General features: G+C 41.5%; 1 protein-coding gene across 9 annotated transcripts in view; it reads left to right on the forward strand.

Annotated features, from left to right (window-relative positions):
- Window positions 1-24,545, forward strand: part of UBAP2 (ubiquitin associated protein 2) — a 136,967-nt gene that overhangs the window by 14,199 nt on the left and 98,223 nt on the right. For all 9 annotated transcript variants that reach the window (XR_006174510.2, XR_010588747.1, XR_010588748.1 and 6 more), the window contains exon 2: window positions 23,868-24,007. Coding sequence is in view for 5 of the 9 variants with exons in the window: in XM_008166367.4 (XP_008164589.2) it covers window positions 23,909-24,007 (99 nt within the window). In the remaining 4 variants the exon portion in view is untranslated. The remainder of the gene's footprint in view (window positions 1-23,867; window positions 24,008-24,545) is intronic.

Raw genomic sequence — 24,545 nt, forward strand, 5'->3', positions numbered from 1 at the left:
CTTCAGGGTGCACAAAGGCCCTACTGTTCTCTCAGGCTGCTGAAAAGGGGACAGGTTAAGGAGACACTAAGTGGATTTAAGTGTGATGTTGATGGTGGGAGTTACTAATTACTCCTGCTGAGTTGAAAGGGTGAGTGGAATTCATCTTTTATTTCTTTTTAAATGCACGTACATCTAAGACAAAAGGATACATTCATGTTTTAACAAAATCCAAATTTTTGTGGCTGCAGAATGGAGGCCTGGTTGGTCATCTCTGCATTGGCAAAACAGAGAGATCCATAATTCAGTGGAAGTGGCTCTTGACAGGGCTCAGTCATTTTACCTCTGTCATCTGCACAGTGATAGAAGTGCCTGAACCGTGTCTGTGCAACTTATAATCACTACCGTTGCACACATGGTGAATGATGGCCATCATTGTTTGTGTATGTGCCGCAGTTAAGGCTGGGCAGAGTATTTGGTACCTAATATGCTTGTGTATGTTACAAAATTGTATAATACTTCAAAAACACTTTTAAAATAAAACTGTTTTGAAGCATTTGCTGCTCACATATTGCAGAATTGGGCTAGTACGTGAAATTCTGAAAGTAGAAACAAACTATCCCATTTTCTCTGTGTTAACTGAAGTGCAAAAGAATAAGCAGACTGCAGTGTGGTGAAAATTGTATTAGATGGTTAACATTACTTCAGTTCTAATAATTTTGGGTATTGGAAACATAAGGAAGGGAAATCTTAAGAGTCTTACGTTTTATTTCGAAGGCCTGAAAGGATATGTCAGTTTCTCCTTGGAAACTCACCTAAATTGTTTCTGTACTGTGGCTTGTTTCCCTCACTAGTGCTCACAGTGTTCTATAGAAAGGGACAGAGTCCTGTGGCACGTTATAGACTAATAGAAGTATTGGAGCATAAGCTTTCGTGGGTGAATACCCACTGCGTCTGACGAAGTGGGTATTCACCCACCAAAGCTTATGCTCCAATACTTCTGTTAGTCTATAAGGTGCCACAGGACACTCTGTCGCTTTTTACGGATTCAGACTAACACAGCTACCCCTCTGATACTTAGTGTTCTATTGGATTGTTCATGAGTGCCAGGTCACTCAATGAGAGGAGTGCAGAATATCCAGTTTTGATTTTATTACTTCTCTCAATAAACAAACTCCCCCTCCCCACCTCCAACAGAGCAGAATCAAAGATGACAACCATTTTTAAAAATTACATGCAGTTGGCTACAGGAGAAAATGGGGTGACATTTTGGGTCTAGAAGCCTCAAATGTGTCCCCCTCCCTTTTTTTTTCTTAGTTCATTTTAGCTTGAAAACAAAAATTGAGCAAAAAAAGGTGTGTTCAGTGACTAGGCTTACTTTGGAGTCCAGCACAAGTGTGTGTTCCCAGTGCCCTCCACCCAGAGACCTTGCTGGGAAAGCTGACCATCGCAGCTTCTTTCCCCTCTACATTTCACATGGGAGAGAGTGATGCAACTGAGGATAAAACCTTTTACATGCTTTTTGCCAGTCTGTTCTCTCTGATAACAGCTACGTGCTCTAATGGGGTGTGCAGGATGAGAGGAGGACAAACTGGATTGGCTATGGCATGTGGACAAAAAAGGGGAGTGGTTGGTTTGGCAACTTTCAGGGAAAATAACAAGTTCTGTATTCTTGACGCATGAAAGGTGTGTTTATTTTTGTAGATTTGCATTTCTGTTGTGTGTATGCAGATTCATGTATTTTGGGGCAGGGAACAAATAATTTTAATATGGCACCATAGATGTGCCTGGCACCGACAAATTAACAAAGTCCCTGCTTAGAGGAATTTACAGTCTAGGTTAGATGGGACATGACATGACACGACACAGGAAGAGATTGTCAGGCAGGGGGCATGATGGCTGTCCTCCACTCTCTAGGGTGTTTTTTGTTCTTTACTATGCCTAGCACAATAATAATTGGGGCCTTCTGATTCTACTATAATCATAAATAGTGTAAAGTTATGAGATCATCTTCTGCATTACAGGCATTGTGCCGGTGACCTGGATCTTTTTATAAATGTATTTTTATTAAGTTTGTGTGGGAGCATGGATCAGCATTGGTAAGTTGCTGTTGTATTATGTAAACTTTAATATAAACAGCAAATTTTGGGCATACGTTTTTCAGATATAAAATGAACCACAAAAGATTTGGGGAGCGGGAATAATCTCATGGTGGCTTTGTAAGATTCCAAAAGAGGGAAAGAATAGCTAGCTATTGAAACGTGCTATTAATTCTGTAACTTAACAAAATGAGACCATTGCCTCCTCAGTTTCCTGAGAAATCTGAGCTGCAGACGTCATGGTTGCTCTGCCAGGCCAAGTGACCTCACATAAACACGGCTCATAAACTGACTTAGCTGAAACTTTAAAAAACAAAACACACACAACCCTCACCTTTGGTTGTGATGAAGCCTGAGTATGTTCTGCTGAAGACAGAAATGCATGAGTGAAAACAGGACTTCAGAGTGGATTGGTTCATCCACAGTTACGTTCATGGTAGCTGTTTCATTTACAGGGGCAGAGACAACTGGAAAGTCTGGAGCTCAGATTTCTCAGCATCTTGGGGCCCAGTCAGGTGAAGGTTCCTCACCAGGCTTAGCTCATTGAAGCTCATATGAGTTCAGGGCATGCAGCACTACACAAAATAGGGCCCAGGCCTTAATTGTCTCAAATTTGGTTGAAACCCTGGGCTAATTATACTTTAAAATGGCCACATCTACTTCCCTCTTTTTCTGAATCATACATGTTTTAAAAAAAAACACCAAAATCTTTAGCAAAAACTTCATATTTAGATTTGACTCCAAACTTTGGTCTCAGATTTCATAAAAACAGTTTTATGTTTCCATACCCTTGTTTAAAAACAGGAAAACAATTGGTTTTGCACAAACGTTTCCCTGCCTCATTTGAAACCCAAACATTGACGCACTGGGAGCTTGAAAGTGAATCTAAGTATAAACATTGATTTTCATTGTCCGAACTGAGAAATGCAAAAATAGAGCCTTTGTCAAATTGGGTTTTTAAAATACTTCAACTCTTAATACTAAAATGGCTTTAGGAACAAAGGCTGGGATTTTCAAAGAAGCCTGTTCGTCTGCCAAATCCCATTGAATTTCATGGCACTTGGGTGCCTAACTCCTTAAATTTTAAATCCCATCAAGAGAAATGTTTGTATACAACATATATGATTTGTAAGTTGACACCACTGTCCTCTGAACTATTAAACAGCCAATTGCAGTTCATTCCTCCTGTTGTCACTACATTTATGATGGAGTACATGGGTTCCAGGGAAACATTTTTAAAGGACTTTTTGCTTGATGTCTCTGGTGTAAAGTTACAGCCTTCTCTGGCTTCTCGTTAAATTCTGAGATTTTATTTTCACGCACCAGGTTTAATTCCAGTCTCCTTTTTTCCTTCTTGTCACCTCAGGTCACTGATTTCCAGCCAGTCTCTTTATTTTATTTCATTCTATTCTGTTTTTTACTCTATTCTGTGACAGAATTAACATTTGTTTAAGGTTTTTTGTCATCAGTTCTGACCATGATATATTTATATATGATCTGTCCTGAAGGTGGGAGTTCTTAGCCTCACTGTTTGTTTAAAATGGTGTCCATAATCTTGGAAAAGTCAGAGTAATTTTAAAGAAGATGAGTGTATCTTGTGTCTTGGAAACAAAATGATTTATTGATTAGTGTTTTTTCTCTCTTACCTCTGCAAAAATCATCTCTTTTGAAGAAAGCAAGAAATGTTGCTACTCTTGTAGTGTATATAGTTTTAACTCTGCAAATGGACTTCAGTGAATGAGTAGGAGTAAAAGAAATTTTACACTATTTGCTTTACTCAAATTCATTTTGGGGGGGGGGGGGGTGTAAAAGTTCAATATTACAATGATCAGGAGAGCTGATGCTTTACATGCCATTTCTCTTTTCTATTTGATCCTGAAAATGAAAGTGAAATGCTATATTTGTAACCTCATGTTCACTTTCATGACCACTGCCTGATGTCACAAACTCGGGATTATGATTTCATTGCAAGATCAGTCAGGATAACAAAATTGAGCACTTACCTAGTGCCTCTTGCCTGTGGGTCTCAAAACACTATGCAAAGGCAGGTGAGCATTATTTTCATATATTGCAGAAGGGAAAACTGAGTCACATAGAGAGGCTGTTGCCAGGATACTATGGTGACTGGTGTTCTATAAATAGAACATAAACTAGATATATAGCTTGCCCAAGGTCATGCAGTGAAAGAGTGGCAGATTTGGCAGTTAACATCTGCCTCCTGCTTTGGGGTGGGTGGTGAAGGAGAAATTACCCAGATTTAAATACCTGAGGTGGTATGAAAGGCATACACAGAATGATTTGTTCAGAAACATTTTATTTGGGTGTGGTTTTTTTAGTTTCACCTTATTTGTTCTAGTGAAACAGTTCCTTAAGGTAGTCTTTAAAATCCCTGTTCTTTGGAGAAAGCGCTGGCTGTGCTTGTAATATACAAAGGTTGTTATGTTTTCAGTACATCTTAAAAATGACTAATGTGCAACTATGTGCTTTACTCTGTTCTCTTAATTCATTTACGATGACACCATGACTTTACAGAAAGTACAATAATGTGAAAGTTACTAGTGAGCCCCCCCTCCCCCTTAACAGAGCAGCCTTTATGTCAACCAGTGGCCATTAGGGGAAAGCGGACACTTCAAGTACACATATTTCGGTAACAATAACTTACAGCCCACTGTCACTGCCAGTATCTTACAAAAGACTGTCCAGGAAGTGATGTTGGAAATAAGTGTATCGGTATCAACAGCATACATTTCAGATGAATGTTTTATCAAGTTTCTGGTTTAAAATTTGCTGCTTCTGCATGATAGTCTGTAGCCAAAGTTTGTCAACTTGTAATGTTTTGTCTAGTTTATCATTCTTCCCTCACATATGCATATATAGCATTTTTTAATTAGGAGAGTTGGGTACAAATTTACCATAGATCTACTAGAACAGTCCAAAAGATTGGGCATGCATTTAAGATATTTGTCCAGTGATGTTTCTTATAAGTGCAAAATTGATATTTGTAATGTATTAATGTTTGTCTGACAGACTGCCTTCAGTTGCATGGTTCAGTTTTGAGGTTGAGGGTGTTGGTGAAATCTACCTGAGCATAGCTCACCTGCATGCTAAGGGGTGAACTGGTGTAATAAAACAAAAGTAGCTGTTTTATAAACTGTAATGCAGGGGTAGGCAACCTATGGCACGGGTGCTGAAGGCGACACGCAAGCTTATTTTCAGTGGCACTCACACTGCCCGGGTCCTGGTCACCGGTCCGGGGGGCTCTGCATTTTAATTTAATTTTAAATGAAGCTTCTTAAACGTTTTAAAAACCTTATTTACTTTACATACAATAAGAGTTTAGTTATATATTATAGACTTCTAGAAAGAGACCTTCTAAAAAAGTTAAGATGTATTACTGGCACGCGAAACCTTAAATTAGAGTGACTAAATGAAGACTCGACACACCACTTCTGAAAGGTTGCTGACCCCTGCTATAGCCTTTTTTAAACAGAAGTCAGAGTCCCCTGATCTTGCAGCAGATGTACTCCTGTTTAGGTTCTCCTGTTGGTCAAATATGCAGGTGGGTGCTAGCATCCTTTTTTAGTACATACTGGAGGATATATTTGGAAAAAATAGTTTCCTTATTTATGGTATTATGTCTAAATGGACCTTGTTAAGTAACATATGCACAATATGTTAAATTATTCCCAGATACACAGCTTCAGAGTTCTAGTAGAGAATATATTGTGTTTAAAAAGAAAAGAAAGGCCTGTTTCTGTTCCCGCACCGGTCTTACGTTTGCCCGACCCTGTCTCCTCACTTATAAATTAAAGATCCCCATCCCCGAAATCAGTTATCAGAATTTTATTCAGTGACCGTGTAACCCGTAGCTTCTTCTCTATTGTACATTAAGCACATGGAAATATTTGGCTTGCATTTGTGGGGTGTGCAGGATTACATCCAGACTGTATGGGGTGCCCTGCCGTGTATCTGGAAGAAGGGGTTTCCTGATCCATACAGGGAGGATGAAGGGACACAGTGATATCTTCAGCCTATATTAGGAGGGTGTCCAAAATACAGCAGGGGAGTCTAATACCAGTAAATTGGTATTTTCTGACTTGTGTATAAAGGGCGGGTAGCAAGCAGTTGGTTGGCCAGCTTGTAGAGTGTGCTGGTGGGGAGAGGGTTGTGTGGGTCTCTAGCTTGTGTTGGAGACTACCACTGTAGATGGAGAGTGGGCAGTGATACAAGGGCAGAGTTACGGTTAGTTTTTGAATCTTAATTGTGATTTCTCTGACTTTGAAATTTCTGTTTAAAACAAAGTATTAATGTATTTTAGCTAAATAAATAATGTATCAGATTTAATTTAACAATTTTGTCTGAGCAGTGCTTTAAAGAGACGCAAGGGGCATCTTACTCCATAATCTTAATGAAATTGAATTTTGGAGTTGGGGGTGCAGTTTTGGTCAGGGAATTTATTTAGATTGTGTGTGTAACTGATAAATTGAAATGCTTTTAACGGTGCTTATAACTTGATTATTTTTGTCACATAACATGGGTGCCACATGAAAATAAAAAAACTCTTCAGTTAGGCCTGTATTCCAGTAGTGGTCACAAACCAGAGCTGGAACTGTATAACTTGTGGGGTTTTTTGTTTGAAATTGTTTACCACAATTTCACTGCAGGTTTGATTTTTCTAAGGTTTACTCAGTGTTTGAGATCTCATGCAAGTTGCAAGTTTTGCAACTGATGCTTGTAACCATCAAAGCACGACCACATTTGAAGCTCCTTCGAAGTTGCTTGTTCCATGCAAATCTAGCAGCATATGTAAATTCCACAAATGCAGTATTTTTTTCTCTGGTTCTCGGGGTGATTACAAACTCAGTTGATAGTGCTTGTAAAGTGCAATTTCTGAGAAGCTTCATAAGTAGCTCTCTGAGGATTACATTTCATGAGTACTCATGAAAATTACAAGCACCATTAGCATAGGGAACGTGGATTGTAACTTTCGCCAGGTGGATGACAAAAGTTTAAAACATGGAGCATGGAACCTTAAATCAGAAGCCACTTTAATTCAGCATAATAAAGAAAGGGTTCACAAAATACAATAGTCTAAGTATATTAGATTTCCAGAAAACAAGTTTTGAGGAACTTAGTGAATAAATTGTCATAAGAGGGACTATTAAAGCCCATCAATGTGAAGGAAATGTTGGGAATCTTAAAATATGCTAATTAAGGTGCAACAGTCTACATTCCCTCCGAGAAAGAAGATTGCAAAAACCATGAAGCAGCCAATGTGGAATTTTATCAAAGACTGGCTCAAAGAGCTGAGGGGAGGAGGTTAAAACCTTGTACTGGAAATGGAGAACAGGGGTGGCAGCCAAATGCTCAAGTCAGATAAGATTCACACAGGAAAGATAAAGGCAGGAAAAAAAGCAGAACCAGTTAATGCTGGCCAAAAGGAGGAATAAGAAGGGCTTTTACAAACATCAGGAGGAAAAGAAATATTAAAGTAGGTCCGTTAATAAATGAGATGGGGAATAAAATTTGACTGAGATACTTGACTCCTTTTAACATTTTTCTTTAAGAAGAAAGATGAAAAAAACTTGAATTAGGAAGTAAGGCAGACCCCATAAAACAGATATTGTATTCTAAAAAAAAAAAAAGAGGTGGGGAAATTTGAACATATATGAATCAACTGATCTAGATTATACCTGCTTTTAGTTTGTATGCCACATTGGGCAGGCACCTCACTCTCCTAGACCAACTTTGGTGCAGTGTGTTGTAGACTGAATCATAGAAATGTAGGCCTGGAAGGGACCTTGAGAAGTCATCAAGACCAGCCCACTGCGCTGTGACAGGACCAAGTAAACCTAGATCATCCCTGACAGGTGTTAATCCAACCTGTTCTTTAAAACCTCTGATGGGGATTCCAGAGCCTCCCGCGGCTTGCTTACTTTATTTATGGGGTTGTAGAAATTAATAATTTATATCTTAGGATGGCAGCTTCGGTCTAGTGGAATATGGTGGGGATCAGTGTCTCTCCTTATTAATGTTCTAGAATCATAAACCACACGTAAATGAAATTTGCAGATGGTACTAAATTTTGAGGAGTTGCAAATGATAGTGAAAACAAAAAAAAAAAATAGAAAGCTTCAGATGAGAAATGTGGAAAGAAAAGAGTTTCAGCTTAGAAAAAATGCAGCTGTTCCACCTGGGGGAAAGCAATCCAGATTCAAGTAAGTGGATTCAGTGAAAGGGGGGAAGCCTGGTAAACAGTAATGCCAAGGGAAATCCATTCAGATATGAATTTGCAGTGCAAGTGTTGGCAACCAAATAATCCAATGCAGTTTTTTTTTTATAGTATATGCAGAGGGATCAAATAAAACCACAGGCAGATAATATTCCCTCCCTGTACAGCGCTGGTGCAACTACACTTGGAATATTGTATTCATTTTTGGACACGTTCGTTACCAGAAAGACATTGATAAATTGGAAGGAGTTCAGAGAAATAGGAAACAATCAAGTGGTTGGAGTAATTGTTTTAAGAGGAAAGATTAAAAGAGCTAAATATGAAGAGATGATAGAAGGCCTGGGGGGTATCCAGGATAAGCCTACACATATTTGAAGGTTGTGTGCATGAGAGAGGAATTATTTAAAAGGGTTCAAGGATGTACAACCAGTACTAATGAATTGAAATTAAGGGGGAGAAAATTTAGGCTGGATATTGGGGGGTGGAATTTACTGACTTTACTCTGTAGAACAGTGTTCTATTGAAATTAGAGGAACCTAATTGTTTAATTTTAAACTAGTCAAAAAACTAGCAGTTGTAAAAGCACAGAAAGGAACAATGCAGCATTGGCAGCACCTCCTAAGTGCATGTCTACGTTGTGCTTGGCACTTTGGACTGCATGGCTGTGAAAAGCAGTGCACGCTAACATGCTGCGCTGTAAGTCCCCCATGCGGATGCTCTAGGGACAAACTAAAAGGCTCCTAGTTCACATGGGGAATCTAGTCCTCTTTAAACAGGAGTACATTACTGCAAAGTAGGAACCTTTTAGTTTGCACCTGCTGTGCCCACATGGGGGAATTACAGCGCAGCACTTGGGTGCACACTCCTATTCACACCCCTGTCATCCAAAATGCTGTATGTTGTAGACCTGCCCTAAGACTTAGTCCTTCTCTATTGTATTTCCATGATTATTCACACCTGAGCTCCTGACAAAAAAGTTCCAACCAAAAACTTGACCTTCTAATAACTTCTCAGTTGGAAAAATAAACTTTACTACACATATCCTATCTGAGTTTTCATCAAGATCACGTGCACAATATAAGCTCAAGTCACTTTTAATATGTGCATAGAAACTATTAGTTAATTTCCCTAGATGGAGAAAAGGTGACCTTTTCAAAGCCCAGTGTGTTGCAAATGATTTATTTGATACTTTAGAATTTTAAAAAATTGTGCTATGCCCTGGAATAAAAGTTTTCATTATAGTTGTGGGAAGACTGGAGAGTATTCCAGAACTGGGCTAGGGGTGTAATGTTCTTTTGCTTAGATCAGAGATTCCAGATATATTTTTTTTTTGCTGTGCCCCTCTTTTCCGTGGGAGTCACATAACAGCCCCCTCAACTCCTGGCCATTGGGGGTAGAAAGTGACTCCCTGAGGGGAGTAGGGGAGCTCATGTCTGGGGTGGTGGCAGAACCCAGCTAGTTTCATTGCTGGAGGAGCTCATGGCAGTGCAGTGCTGAGTAGGCCAGAGCGCCGTGCCTGCCTTCCCTTCTGCCTGGAGCCCCTTGGTCTGGCAAGCTCTGGAGGGTTTAAAATATGCAGAGCTGCAGCCAGCAGGCTATCCTGTCCAGGGAAGGACAGCAGCAGGGAGAACACCAGGCTGCTCTCTGGGTAGGGCTGTGCTTCCCTTCTCTCTCCGGACTCTCTGCGCACTCTCCCGATTGCTGCCCTGGCGTGACCTGGCCACACCCTGTGCCCTACCTTTGCACCCCACAGTTTGGGAACCTTTGGCTTGGATTATAAAATCTTTGAGTCAGGGATTTTGTGTCTTGTGCAGTGACAAGTAGCAATCTGTTATTGTGGAACTGCTGAAGAAGCCCATTGTGCTAGACAGTGTAGGAACACACACAGTCCATGGTATCTGTCCACCTTTGGTGTCACCATTAAACCTCTGAAGATAGAATCTAAAATCTGATATAATGAGATTTTAACAGCATACCTACTTGATGTGAAGACTCTCTAGATATAGCCTAGCTAGGTTTTCAACAGTTTGCTGTGATGATATTCCTGATGGTTGGTAATTTAGCCATTGGGATTTGTGTTGGGAGCTGTAATGTGATCTGGTGAGAAGGTTGTAGATCTCTATTAAGGTGGCTCTCTGTGGTTCAAACTTTAAACAGCCGCACCTTCATGTATAGAGCTGTCTTTCACCTTTTAGTGGTTTCCATGTCTAATGTGAATTGGGGTTAAGCACTCTTTTTGATGCAGTGGCATGCAACGCTTTGGCATGCAAGTTTGTGTTTCTTTCAGTTCAAGAGTGTCAGATATGTGTGAATCTTTGCTTGGCTATTTATAGATACTGTTGCTTGTATCTGTTTCTATTCTAGGAATTCATTTGGAACCTGTTCCAGGGGAACGCTATTTAGAAGTGCAAGGGGGAGCAGAAAGGGGGCAGGGAGAACACAAGCACTGAGCATATTCCTGTGATCTGGCAACAGTGTGCACCGTGTTGGCCTCCGTCTGGTGCCCTATTGTTTTCCATACAGCACCTTGTTTACAAGAACCTCAGTCAAAGTGAATTCCCAGCACTGGAAGTTATCTTGTCTTTGGTGCAGAACTTGTGTATGCTTTTTCTTACTGCAATTTGCAGCACCTCGCTTCATACTCTTCCGTTTGCAGCATGTCCTTGAGTCTGTTTTCATATGTGAATGGTGGTAAACTTTAAGGGCTGCCTTGAAGTTGATAGCTATACCAGACTGAATAGCTGAAATCCACGTTCTCTAGTTTAATAACTGAAGTTATCAGCTCCCCTCTCCCATGGTAATGGAGAATTCTTATTATTCTGTTAATACCTGTTTAAATCTGATTAACTGACTTAATCAAAATATTCAGTGTTCTTAAAGCTTTTCACAGTTTAGTAGCTAATTTGTTACGTGAATCACCAGACTTGTTGGTGACGTTTCTTCAATTGAATGTGAATTGCATGCTGTAATATTCCTGCTTTTGAGCCTTACATTTCTGATATTTCTTTAGTTTTGTTTTTATTGATGTAAATTGTTTATCTCAACCTATTGAACTGTACCACTTAATTGCTTTAACAATTTTTGTTTTTTTGTACCTCTTGGAGGATAGGTCCATTGGTGACTATTAGCCCAGATGGTCAGGGATGCAACCCCATGCTCTGGGTATCCCTGAACCTCTGACTGACAGAAGCTGTGACTGGACAACAGGGATGGATCACTCAATAATTGCCCTGTTCTGTTCATTCTTTCTGAAACATCTGGCTCCAGCCACTGTCGGAAGACAGGATACTGGGCTAGATGGACCCTTGGTCTGACTCAGTATGGCCATTCTTATGTTCTCACAGATTTTCCTAAAAGTACCAAAGGTTTATATTAGAGAGGATCTAAGTGGTATTTGTGGACCAAGAAAATTAATTATGAAAACTTTGTAAGCCTCCATAGTAGGTTTGTCTGGTTAACTTTATCTGTAGATGGTCCCTTCTTGCCTTCTTACAGGTAAAACTAGGTTAACTAGGTTAACTCCTGGTTTGTACTTTTGATGGGTGTACTATTGCTTTTTGTACTGTCAGCATTCTGCTGACTTTGGATGGTGACTGATACTGGAAAATGGTTCACTTTAATTTTTTTTAACAGCTTTGTCCAACAACTGGAACTCTCGGCAAAATGCAAGCCTGCAGTGCCCTTCATCTGTGCTTTTAGCTAGTGTTCACCGTACTGCAGTAGCCCAACCTTGTACTGCTTTGAAATTGTCCTGCTGACGTCGTCACTAGAAACATGCAGGAGTAATGGCACCGAGAAAAGCCAGTCATAGCATAGGCAGGAGATGGGCAGGCTTTCCTATATGGCTCTGGCAGTGCACCTCTGACTTGACCTAACCTGTCTCTGTCACTTAAATCTTACCAGTGTTACCTGTAATAGTAATAGATAGAGGCATTGATTAAGCGGAGGTCACAAATCTCCATTCTCATTTTGAACTAAACAGATGATTTGCTTTTCTCTCTGTCTGAGAGCTCTGTGCCTCCCCGGTGCATTTCCTTTTTCTCCATGGGGAGCTGCTTCCTCCATCTGCAGTAATCCTGCAGATGCTGTTCAGTTGGGTGCTCACCTAGTCTGCTGCTGTTCCCTACACTTAACTGGGAGATGAGAGGAAGTGTGAAGTGTTGCACAAGTTAGTGCGGATCGCTTTCAGTAACATGTTGCTTTGCCCTGTGGATTTTGGAGGTGAGGGGGAAAATCCAGTGGGGAGCAACCAGCCCTGCCCCTTCCTAAACAGTGGGTCTGGGTTCTTCACCCCCACCCATGGACGGCCTACCATGGGGTTGACTGGTTAGGAGGAGAGCGTGCTATAGCGCTAGCTTTCTTTTCTTTTGCTCTTACCGAAGCCAAATCGCCAGGTTTTGGCTCCCTTGCAGAAGTGGAGAGAGTGTGGACGTCCCAGCATATTAGTTTAGTATAGGGGTTCTCAAAATTCATTGCACCGTGACCCCCTTCTGGCAACAAAGATTACTACATGACCCCAAGGGGGAGGGCCCAAAGCCCGAGCCCCACCACCCAGGGCGGGAGGGCCAAAGCCTGAGTTTGAGAACCGCTGGCTTAGTAGAAGTTGAAACTCAGTGATGGGACCAGAAGAAGCATGAGAGCCAGTGTGCTGTCCAAATTCTTGTAAGATGGTTGGAATCTCTAGAAGCTTATGCAATAGTTGTGCTAATCAACTAAGGACTAGTACTATTCAGAGCAACTTACATTTCTCTTGTATGGTCTGATGCTGGTGAAAAACTTGGTCTTTATGATGGGGTGTGAGGAAACTCAAACAGCTACCAGCACTTCCCTGATTTAAGGAAAGAACTGAATTTCATAAAAACATAAGAATGGCAATATTGGATCAGATCAATGGTCCATCTAGCCCAGTGGTTCCCAAACTGGGGTTCGCAAAATGTTGCAAGGGGTTCTCAGGAAAAAATTCCCTAATGGCGGACAGAGTTGTCCCAGCAGCCCGGAGCCCCTGGACTTCCAAGAGCTAAGCAGATCAAAGCAAGCAAATCTATCACATTGAGGAGATTTAAACTTCAAGACTCCTTATAAGAAATGGAAAGGATGGTGGATATTTTTTGCTGGTTTTAAAATTAAATAGGCAGCTTGTATTGTTTTTAAAATTATTATGAAGAACAAGTTTAAGCTTTGTTGTAACGTGCGTTGTTTGCCTGGACTGCTCAAGACCTGAATGCTTGTGTAGGAGGAACTCTTTGAGCTGGCTTCTTAAATACCTTCATGCTGTTTCACATCTGATACGCCTTGATGAAACATAGGAGCCTTGTCTTATAACAGGCTTATTCAAAGTGATACAAGCTATGAAAGTGAGATCTTGGAAGAGTGTTGCCGTTTTCATAATGTAATAAAAATACTGTAATGATAAATAATTAATAATAGTGTGTAATAAGCATGTCATAAAAACAAATTTTATATTTCCAAGATCACTGCTCTTATAATTTATACTCAGGTAAAGGAGAAAATCCCTGGAAATAGTCATTTTTAGGAGGGGGTTCGCGAGACTTGACATTTTAGTGAAAGGGGTTCATAGGTTGTTAAAGTTTGGAATCACTGATCTAGATCAATACCTTCTGACAGCCAAATGCTTCAGAGGGAATTAACTGAACAGGGCAGTTATTGAGTGGTCCAGTCGGAGGTTTAGGGACACCCAGGCTATAGGGTTGCATCCCTGACCATCATCGCTAAAAGCCTTTGATGTACCTGTCCTCCATGAACTTATTCTGTTTTTGAACCTAGTTATACTTTTGACCTTCATACTTCCCCTGGCAATGAGTTCCACAGGTTGATTGTGCGTTGTGACAAGAAGTACTTCCTTAGGTTTATTTTAAACTTGCTCCATACTAATTTCATTGGGGACCCCTGGCTCTTGTGCTATGTGAAGGAGTAAATAAAATTCTAATTCACTTTCTCCATACCGTTCATGATTTTGTTGTCCTCTCATATCCCCCCTCAGTCATCTCTTTTCTAAGATGAGCAGTCAGTCTTTAATCTTTCCTCTTATGGAAGCTGTTCCAGCCCCCTAATAATTTTTGTTGCCATTCTCTGTACTTTTTCCAATTCTAATATTTTTTTGAGAGGGGGTGACCAGAACTGCATGCAATATTCAAGGTGTAGATGTCCCATGGATTTATATAGTGAAATTAAGATATTTTCTGTTTTAACCCTTTCCTAACTTTTTGTTAGCTTTTTTGACTGCTGCTGCTGATTGAGTGGATGTTTTCAGAGTACTATGTGTGATGACTCCAAGATCTTTCTTGATCAGTAATAGCTAATTTAGACTCCATTATATTGTATGTATAGCTGGGATTATATTTTCTAATGTGCATTATTTTGCATATATCAACACTGAATTTCCTCTTCCATTTTGTTGCCCAATCAGCCAGTTTTGTTAGATACCTTTTGTGAGTTAATGTTTTGCTGTCTGCTTTGGACTTAATTATCTTGAGTAATTTTGTGTCGTCTGCAGACTTTGCCACCTCGCTGTTTATCCCTTTTCCAAGATAATTTATGAATATGTTGAACTACACGTTGCCCGGTACAGATCCTTGGGGGACCCTGCTATTTACCCCTTTCCGCTGTGAAAACTGATAATTTATTCCTGCCTTCCGTTTCCTATCTTTTAACCTGTTACTGATCTACGAGAGGACCTTCCTTCTTATCCCATGACTGCTTGCTTTACTTCAGAGCCTTTGGTATGGGACCTTGTCAAAGGGTTTCTGAAAGTCTAGGTATACCATATCCACTGGATCACCCTTGTTCACGTGTTTTTTAATTCCCTCCAAGAATTCTAATAGATTGGTGGGGCATGATTTCCCTTTAGAAAAGCCATGTTTACTCTTCCCGAACATATTGTGTTCTTTACTATAGTTTCAACCAGTTTGCATGGTACTGAAGTTAGGTTTACAGTTGCCTGGATTACCTCTAGAGCTTTTTTTAAAATTGGCATTGCATTAGTTATCCTCCATTCATCTGATACAGAGGCTGATTTAAGCGGTAGGTTACATACCATAGTTAGTAGTTCTGCAGTTTCATATTTGAGTTTCTTCAGAACTCTTGGATGAATACCATCTGATCCTGTTGACTTATTACTGTTTAATTTATCAATTTGTTCCATAACCGCCTCTGTTGATACCTCAGTCTGGAATAGTTCCTCAGATTTGTCACTTTAAAGGAATGGCTAAGGTGTGGGAATCTCTCTCATATCCTCTGTAGCAAAGACCGATGCAAATAATTAATTTAACTTCTCTGCAATGGCGTCATCTTCCTTGAGTGCTTCCTTAGCACCTGGATTGTCCAGTGGCTCCACTGGTTGTTTGTCAGGCTTCCTGCTTCTGATGTACTTAAAACGAAAACATTTGGAGTTAGTTTTTGTTTTTTTGCTAATTGCTCTTCAAATTCTCTCTTGGCTGGCCTAATTATACTTTTATACTTGACTTGTCAGAGTTTATGGTCCTTTCGGTTTTCCTCAGTAGGATTTGATTTTTTACTCTGACTGCCTCTTTTACCTTGTCTAGCCATGATGGAATTTTTTTGGTCCTCTTACTACTTTTTTTTTTAATTTGGTGTGTGTGTGTGTGTGTGTGTGTGTGTGTGTGTGTGTCTGTCTGTCTGTCTGTCTGTCTCTCTCTAGTTTGAGCCTCTATTATGGTGTGTTATAAACATTTCTATGCAGCTTAAAATAGTGTGCTTGGAAAGACAGACAATTCCAGTGCTGACAGGTTTTACTATCCTCCCTTCTTCGGATAGAAGCACTTCAAAGCCTTCTGTAAACAGGGATGTCTTATAACTACAAATTACTGAACCACTAACACATAACACAGGCATTTGGGATTTAAAGAACATTTCTCAATGAGTGTAATACATGACTCTGTTTTCTCACTATAGATCAGGAACAGAATATATTATAAAAGAGCAACAGATACTAAGAGACTCCTAGAATCTCACATGTGCAGCTGATAGAGAGCTCCCTAGTCCTGATGGACAGAATCTTCCCTTGAGGGTTTTCAGTTTTAAAAAGAAACTTGTGCCGCTGCTGATGAATTATTTAATATTTGTTATAGTAGCGTCTCGAGGCTCCAGTTGGGATCAAGACCCCATTGGGTTGGGAGGATGCACTAAGGAAGATTGGACCTTGAGTAACAATGCAGAGAGTTTCAAAAGAGGAGCATGCAGTTACTAATTCAGTAGACACTATTCACAAACAAAACACGTACATAAGAGTTAAAGCTGAAAGTATGTTTCAGTGGAATCAAACTAGCATTCAAACAACAATTTTACACTCTTTATAGAAACTCTGTACCTTTTTAAGAATAAACTTTAAATTAGGAAATGAATAATTAAAAGATTGCAAGCAGTTCTCCACTGCCACATAATCTCTCGCCCACCTAGCCTGAAACTTGCCACGTGTTTCGTTCTATAATGGAAATAAGCTATTGGGTTTTATAAATTATTACATTTATAGCAAAGATTTCAAATGGAATAGAGACCCAAGATACATTGTTATATCAGAGTTCTTTAAACTTTTGCATAGTGTGGTGAGTGTGTGGCGTAGAAAACTTTTTATCGGTAGAATTGAATGTATTGATCTGTTTTGGTATATTTGTTGATTTAGGTGCAAGTTTATGTAAATGTGTATGTAAACCTTACAAGATTGTTCCAGTAACAATATTATGTAAGAACGAATGTGTAGGTTTTTTCCAGTGACAAATTTTATGGTATATGTTAGTGTAATTAGAAATGGTATTTTATAATCTCCTGGTGTGGGGTGTGTGTGCGCACGCACACAAATTTTATGGGGCAAAGGTAAAAGTGGGTGGGCAGTGTAAGGACAGATGGGATGATAGTGAATACTGAAAGATGATATGACAGTGGGCAATTGGCTATATCCTCTAACTGTTGATTGCCAGACTCCTCCTTTTTAAAGGCAGAATTTTTGGAAAGGGTATTTTTTGGGGTGGGCTCAATTGGATAGCTTCGTATGAGTGTGGTACTTCATCCTTCCACTTTTAAGTCACATACACACCTCTGCATTGAGCGTTGTCTACCGTGGCTCATTATACAGGGCGTCAGGAGAAGGGCTTTCTTCAGCCTGTCTCTAGAAAAAAGTGAAACAGCTGACAAAGGAAGTTTGCTTCAGCTGAGAGAAATAAGTCCTCAGCTTCACAAAATCTCTTGTAAGCATATAGTCATGTGTAAGCAAGATGGCTAGTTTCCCAGTTCCGCCCTGGTCTGCCCATAGAACTCTCTGACCCTGTTGCTGGGTTGGGTAGAGATATACTTCCCGTGCCTTCTCTTCAGGTCCCTAATGAGCCCCTCACCAACTCCTTTTATCTTTGTGTGGGGTATGCACAGACTTTTTCAAACATTCTTTATATTCTGTACCTTTATACTGCTCCCTCTAACCCTCTCAGTAAAAGCCACTTCACTTTAGCAAGGCCAACAAAATAAATGTCAAATTTGTAGGTCAAGCGCATTTGGAGAGAAGATCCAAAAAAAGTTATGAAACCTTTCAAAAATTACAAGGATTTTTATCAGTGCTAACTTTTATAAACTCCTCTTTTGATATTTTCCCCTCCCCAAAACAAAACCAAATGCTCAGGAATTCTACCCTGTGATGAGCTGTGTAAATCTTTGGGGGAACTGATTTCTCTTGAGGAAAGTTCAGGGTTGGCACATGAAAACTGGGACTACATTGGAAAACTAGCTAGCTGCATTCAACCTTTAGTGTGGAGCAGTTATTTTGCTGTTCCTTAATATTTCTCAGGCATTCTTGTATTCATGGTGGTATCTAGGAATCCCAATCAAGAATCAGGGCCCCATTGTACTAGATGCTGTACAGTCAATGGCATTAAATATGAACTTAAGACTTGTTTGTAAATGCCCCTGCTCTTCTCCACTTTGAGGTTTAGCCAGCCACTGTACTTGAAGACTTTTACAAATTCATTTTTTTAGCCTTTGTTCCAGTGGGAAGGCTTTTGTGAGATATTACTAAAATTGAGTTTTGCATCACGTTCTGAAAGTGTTCAGGGCTGGTCTCCTTCAGATCTCCTCCAGTGAGGAGTTTCTTAGCACTTGAGAAACTAAACAGTATTCAAAGTGAGGGGTTTTTAGGTAGTAGATGGGTTTCTATTAGAGGGAATTAGTATCTCCCAGATGAGGGTGATCTTAACTTATATTGGGCTTGGGATGATTTGCTGAAACTGATCCCAAGTAACACAGTTTTTACTGTCGTAAGGGAAAGTGTGACTGCTTCTTTATAGCAGTGTCTGAAAATCCAGTCTGTTGTGTTACTGGAGCACTTTTCCCCTCCTCCAACACTTGTACCATAAAGGTCTGTAGCTTAACATGAATCCATTTATTCAAAAAACAGCTGTTCCAGGTGCATATTGGAGCAGCAGTGTATCTGGAATACTTGTCTTTGCAAGGTCAAATATGAACTTCAATCAAGAGATTTTCACACAGGGCCAGACATCAATATGGACTGTACTGACACACAAATCCATTTGTCAGCTTTTTGTAACTTTCCCGAATAGATCTTTAACCAGGCATTCTATCCCTCCCAGCCCATCATCTCCTCACTTGATCTTGCAGTCAAGATGTGATGCTTGAATTTGTGACATACTGGTCATTTCCATGGCAACAGACTGTCAAAAGGATTTGACTAACCTGCAGGATCAAGCTGAAGGAGAAGCCAGTCTGTGAGGGAGAGAGGCTCTTGTTAAACCGCATCTTAAATAATTAGCAATATCCACTTAATACTGAAAATTCTTAGTATGGTGCTAACCTCTGATTTAGAAAGCAGCAGGTGTCTGTTGCCATCCTGATATTTCTTACTATACCACTGTAAAGGATGATTGTGGAAGTTGGTGAAATTCTAGTGACAAAGTGATACAGCAGGGGGCCTATCTATGCTGAGTTAAGGAGTAATGTTAGCATCTGTGTAGAGCAGGGGTACGCAACCTATGGCACATGCGCTGAAGGCGGCACGCAAGCTGATTTTCAGTGGCACTCACACTGCCCGGGTCCTGGACACCAGTCTGGGGGGCTCTGCATTTTAATTTAATTTTAAATGAAGCTTCTAAAACATTTTAAAAACCTAATTTACTTTACATATAACAATAGTTTAGTGATATATTATAGACTTATAGAAAGAGACCTTCTAAAAGCATTAAAATGTATTACTGGCACGTGAAATCTTAAATTAGAGTGACTAAATGAAGACTCAGCACACCACTTCTGAAAGGTTGCCGACCCCTGATGTAGAGCCTGGCTCTAACCCTGTTGTTGTTAGAAAGGTGCTGTGTTTCCTTGGCTGGTACACACAGGGTGCAGTGGTGCAATAAAACCATTTAAAGCATGGTGTCAAGTATCAGAGGGGTAGCCGTGTTAGTCTGAATCTGTAAAAAGCAACAGAGGGTCCTCTGGCACCTTTAAGACGAACAGAAGTATTGGGAGCATAAGCTTTCGTGGGTAAGAACCTCACTTCTTCAGATGCAAGACTTCAGGCTTGCATCTGAAGAAGTGAGGTTCTTACCCACGAAAGCTTATGCTCCCAATACTTCTGTTAGTCTTAAAAGTGCCACAGGACCCTCTGTTGCTATTTAAAGCATGGTTTCTTAGGGCTTGTCTACATGGTGAGTTAGTGCGCAGCAAGCCAGGGTGTGTGAATCTACAGCATGCCAGTTTGCCGTGTGCTAACGCGCTGTGTGTACCCTGCTACAGCACTGTAAAAGTCCTGGCAGTACGCTAAACTGCACTCTGGTACTTTCACTGTGCTGTAGATTGACACCCTGGCTTGTTCTTTCAAAAGTTTACAACTGAACCTTGACTTAACACAGCTTTGAAACGTAACTATGCCCAAGAAAAATACTGCTTTCCCTTTATTTTTTTAGTAGTTTACCTTTAACACAGTAATGTACTGTATTTGCCTTTTTTTTTTTTTTTGGTTTCTGCTGCTGCCTGATTGCATGCTTTGAGTTCCAAATGAGGCGTGTGGTTGACTGGTCAGCTCATAACTCTGAGGTTCAACTGTAATAGTTTTTATTTGTAAGGTTCCATCTCCACAGGGCTTTCAACTGGTTTTTAAGAAACATGCTTAAATTTTAGTCTCTGGAGGGCTAATACATTATTCTAATCCAGATTACTGGGCTCAGTGCAGGAGTAACAGTGTAGGGTTTAGTGGCCTGTGAATGTGCAGGAGGTCAGATTAGATGATCTGACATTTCCTTCTGGCATTAAACTCTGGGTACATCTACACAGCCAAACAAACAAACAAAAAGCAAACCCTGCTGCAGCTAGTCTCTGAGCCTTGGTCAGTTGACCCAGGCTTGTGCAATAGGGCTAAAAATAGCAGTGTAGACCTTAGGGTATGGGCTGGAGCCTGGGCTTTGAGACCCTCCCCCCTTGCCAGGACTCAGAGCCTGGGCTCCAGTCTGCACCCTAACATCTACACTGCTGTTTCTAGCTCCATAGCGTGAGCCCAAGTCAGGTGACCCAGGCTCTGAGCCTTGCTGCCACGTTTTTTCTTTGTGTTTTGTTGTGTAGATGTACCCTATGACTCTTAATAGGGTTGCCAACCCTCCTGGATTGGCCGGGAGTCTCCAGGAATTGCAGTTGATCTCCCAGTAGCTACTGAAACCAATCCGGGAGATTTTAATAGGCTGCTAAAAGTCTGGTTGGCGGCGCAGCAGTGCTGAGGCAGGCGCCCAACTTGCCCAGGCTCCACATGGCTCCCAGAAGCGACTGGCATGTCCCTCTGGCTCCTAAGCACAGGGACGGCCAGGGGGACTCTGCACACTGCCATTCCCCCTCCCTCTGAGTGCCAACTCCACAGCTCCCATTGGCGGGGAACCGTGGCCAATGGAAGCTGTGGGGACTGCCCCTGCAGGGGGGGAGGTTGCTTCTGGACATGCTGGTTGCTTCTGGGAGCTGCCCAAGGTAACTGACCTCACCGCTCCTGCACCCTGCCCCAACCCTGAGCCCCCCCTGCACTCAAACTTCCTCCCAGAGCCCACACCCCCTCTTGCCCCCGGGGCCGGCTCTAGATTTTTTGCCGCCCCAAGCAAAAACATTTTTGGCTGTCCCCCACCCGCACCCCCGGCCGCCACAGCCCTGGGCTCTCCCCCCACCAGTGTTGACTCCGCCTGCTCCCCCCCTGGTCCAGCGCTGGCACGATCAGGGAAAGCAGCGTGGCTCCCGGGCTGCGCCTCAGCCCAGGGTCCCTCCAGCCAGGGCTCCCGCCTCGACCCAGGAGGGCAGAGCTTGGGGACTGCCTCGGCAGGGGGCTGAGGAGCTGGGGCAGGGCAGCCCCAGAGGGAACGGAGCCCCAGAGAGTGGGACGCGGGCCCTGCACAGCAGCGCCCCGCCCTCTATGGCCCTACTGCTTCTAGCCACCCTGCCTCAGTCCCTGAGCGACTCGGGCCGCTTCGCCCAGCCCCGGCTGCGGTGCTGGGGGGCAGCCGATTAGACAGTTGGCAACCCTAGACTCTAAGCATGATTGTTCTTGGTTGCAGCTGAGCCAGGTTATAACAGTGGCTTGCTGGTCAACATGGATGGGGGTCAAACTGAGTTGTAACTGGGTTAAAAAATAGCTTTAATATAGGTCTCTAATCTGGGCTAACACTTCAAAACAACCTCTGTTATAACACTACCAGTATTTGTCCTTATGCATGCTGGCAGGCCAAACCATGCTGTAATATAATATAATTAAAACTATGCTGTGTGTGTGTGTTTGTTTTTTAAGTTGTTTCACACTGGAAAAGTAAACATGGTTGTGAAAGGTGGTTGTGGCACAGCTGTGTAATAAAATGGCTTATTTTTGGTCTGTGTGGGCAGTTAAAAAAAGGTTATAACTCTATTATAAGGAACTCTGTGTTAGCCTAGGTATCTGAAGGTATCTGAAGGTTAAAACCTGATTCTTTAACATCGTTAAATCTGTTTTATGTTTGTACAGACAAAAAGAAACCATGTTATAAAATAGCTGAGCCCCAGCCATATGTTAAACTTGGATATTTCCATAATATAGAGATGGACTTATTTAGTGCAAGTAGATTTAGACGTTTCAAGTGAGTGCCTAGCTTTAGGGCCCCAAATCTTTAATTAGCCACCTAAACGAAAATGGGCTGGCTTTAGGGGGGCTGAGTCCACACAACTCAAGTTGGAGTCGGTGGGAGTTGCAGGTGTGCAGCACCTCTTAAATCAAAATGGCCCCATTGTTTTATTTAGGTGTGTAACGTCAAGTACCAAAGTGTGAAACTATCAACCTTAGTCTTTGAAATGTAGTAATGCTTTTTCCAGACTCTGTGTACATAGGACCTTACTCATTGCTTATAAATTGGATTCAAATTGTGATGTCCTGGGCAGTACAAAACAAAAGTGACTCAAAGGTGTAATTAGTTTACCTGAACTTAAATCTTCAGTGTACTGGAATTCAGAGGGCCACTAACTGTTTTTTCCAGGCAGTATAGTTCAAAAGCTATTTGTGTAAAGAAGTGCTAGTGCATATAAAAGATTTGCAGGTTTACCATTAGAGAACTTTTATCAAAGGAAGTTACTTTAAACTCTGCTGAAGGTTGTTGTCTTGCAATGCGTATTTGAAGTATCACTGAACAGCCAAGACGAGGTAGCGTGTGACATAATCAATGCACTTTTAGTTTAAATGGTGCCCACTACTACTTAGTAGGTTAGTTTTCATGTAGATCAGACTGCCAGCTGAGCTTGAATTACATGTGTTCTGTTTTGATTTGGATCTTTTGAATGTAAAAGTGCAGTTGCGGTGAGGGTTTATACATGTTGGAGCACTGTAGACAAATTTAGCCTGAAGGACAGGTTGGCTTTGGCAAACCTATTCATAAAACCAGGTGAAACACAGTCTTCCTGTTCAGATCATGCTACAGTCAATTCCTGGTAAAGGCAGCTTTTTTCCAATTAAATATGTAAGAGTTCAGGAAATACTGTGTTTCTCTTCAGAATCTATTGAATACATTTTAACTATCACATCAGAAATCTTAATGGCTGAGTTCAATCTTGGTCCATAAAAATTGTATTTATGTGTAAATGGAAGAGGAGGAGGAGGAAGGTGAAAAATACTAATTAGACCAGGATATAGCAATAATAGGATTAGCTATAAAATTCCTAGGTAACCTCTAAAAAAGGCTCCTAATTACTGTAGACCTGTATTTCAAAGACTTGGGCATGCAGCAGTGTTTCTAATTTCTGTATGTCGCTTCTGCAGATGCACTTTAGAATATTTGTGCACGCTGATGGCCAGTTATGCATTGAATTTGCCCTTTGCCTAAGTACTCACAGTAGTTGTCTCTGTGTATGCAGTTATGCACCTAGCCAGTTGAAAAAGTTGTACATCTATTTTCATGCCTTTATGGTAAGGGACAGGCAATAAATCTTGTGGATGAATTTACCCTTCTTCCTTGAGTTTGGATGTGTAATATATCTGGTAGTTCAAGCATATGTATCCTGTCTTAACCAGCTGATGTTTTTTCCTTTTCTTTCAGATTTTCTATTTTGTACATACATTGTTTTGTATATACTGTATATGATGACTTCGGTGGGCAGTGAACGTACCCGGGGCACTCGGGACAAAACACAGATTTCAACCACACAGCCAACACAACCACAGAAACAAGTAGTACAGGTAGGTGTTGTGTAACATCTGTCTCTCAGGTTGAGAGTAAATGCCATATTATGATCTGCAACCATCCCCATGGTCAGTGGTTCTCAAATGTATTTGATTGGGTCTCCTTTGTGTCTGTAGTTGTTTACCCCCTCCCAAAAGTACATATACCGCCACCCAGCTCTGAAGGCACAGCAGAGAGCAGTGACTTCTGGCCGGGTGCCCAGCTCTGAAGGCAGCCCCGCACAGAAGTAAGGAAGGCAACATGAAAAGTGGTATTCGTCAATATCACTTGTCACAGCAGACTTAGTGCCCATTGCCACCCTTACTTCTGTGCTGCTGCTGCTACCGCGGGGCTGAGAGCTGGAGCCCTGCTACCTCCAGGTGAGGGATGGGGCGGGAGAGGAAGGAGAGCCTGAGCCCAGTCTGCTTATCGGTGAGGGAATGGGGGGAAGGAAGGAGAGCCTGAGCTGCCTCCAGGTGAGGGATTGAGGGTGGAGGGGAGAGCCCAAGTGACGGGGCTTCGGCTGTCCCCTTTATCCCAGCCTCCTGGGTGTGC

The sequence above is a fragment of the Chrysemys picta genome, chromosome 6, assembly GCF_011386835.1.
Source record: "Chrysemys picta bellii isolate R12L10 chromosome 6, ASM1138683v2, whole genome shotgun sequence".
NCBI classification, from domain to species: Eukaryota; Metazoa; Chordata; order Testudines; family Emydidae; genus Chrysemys; species Chrysemys picta.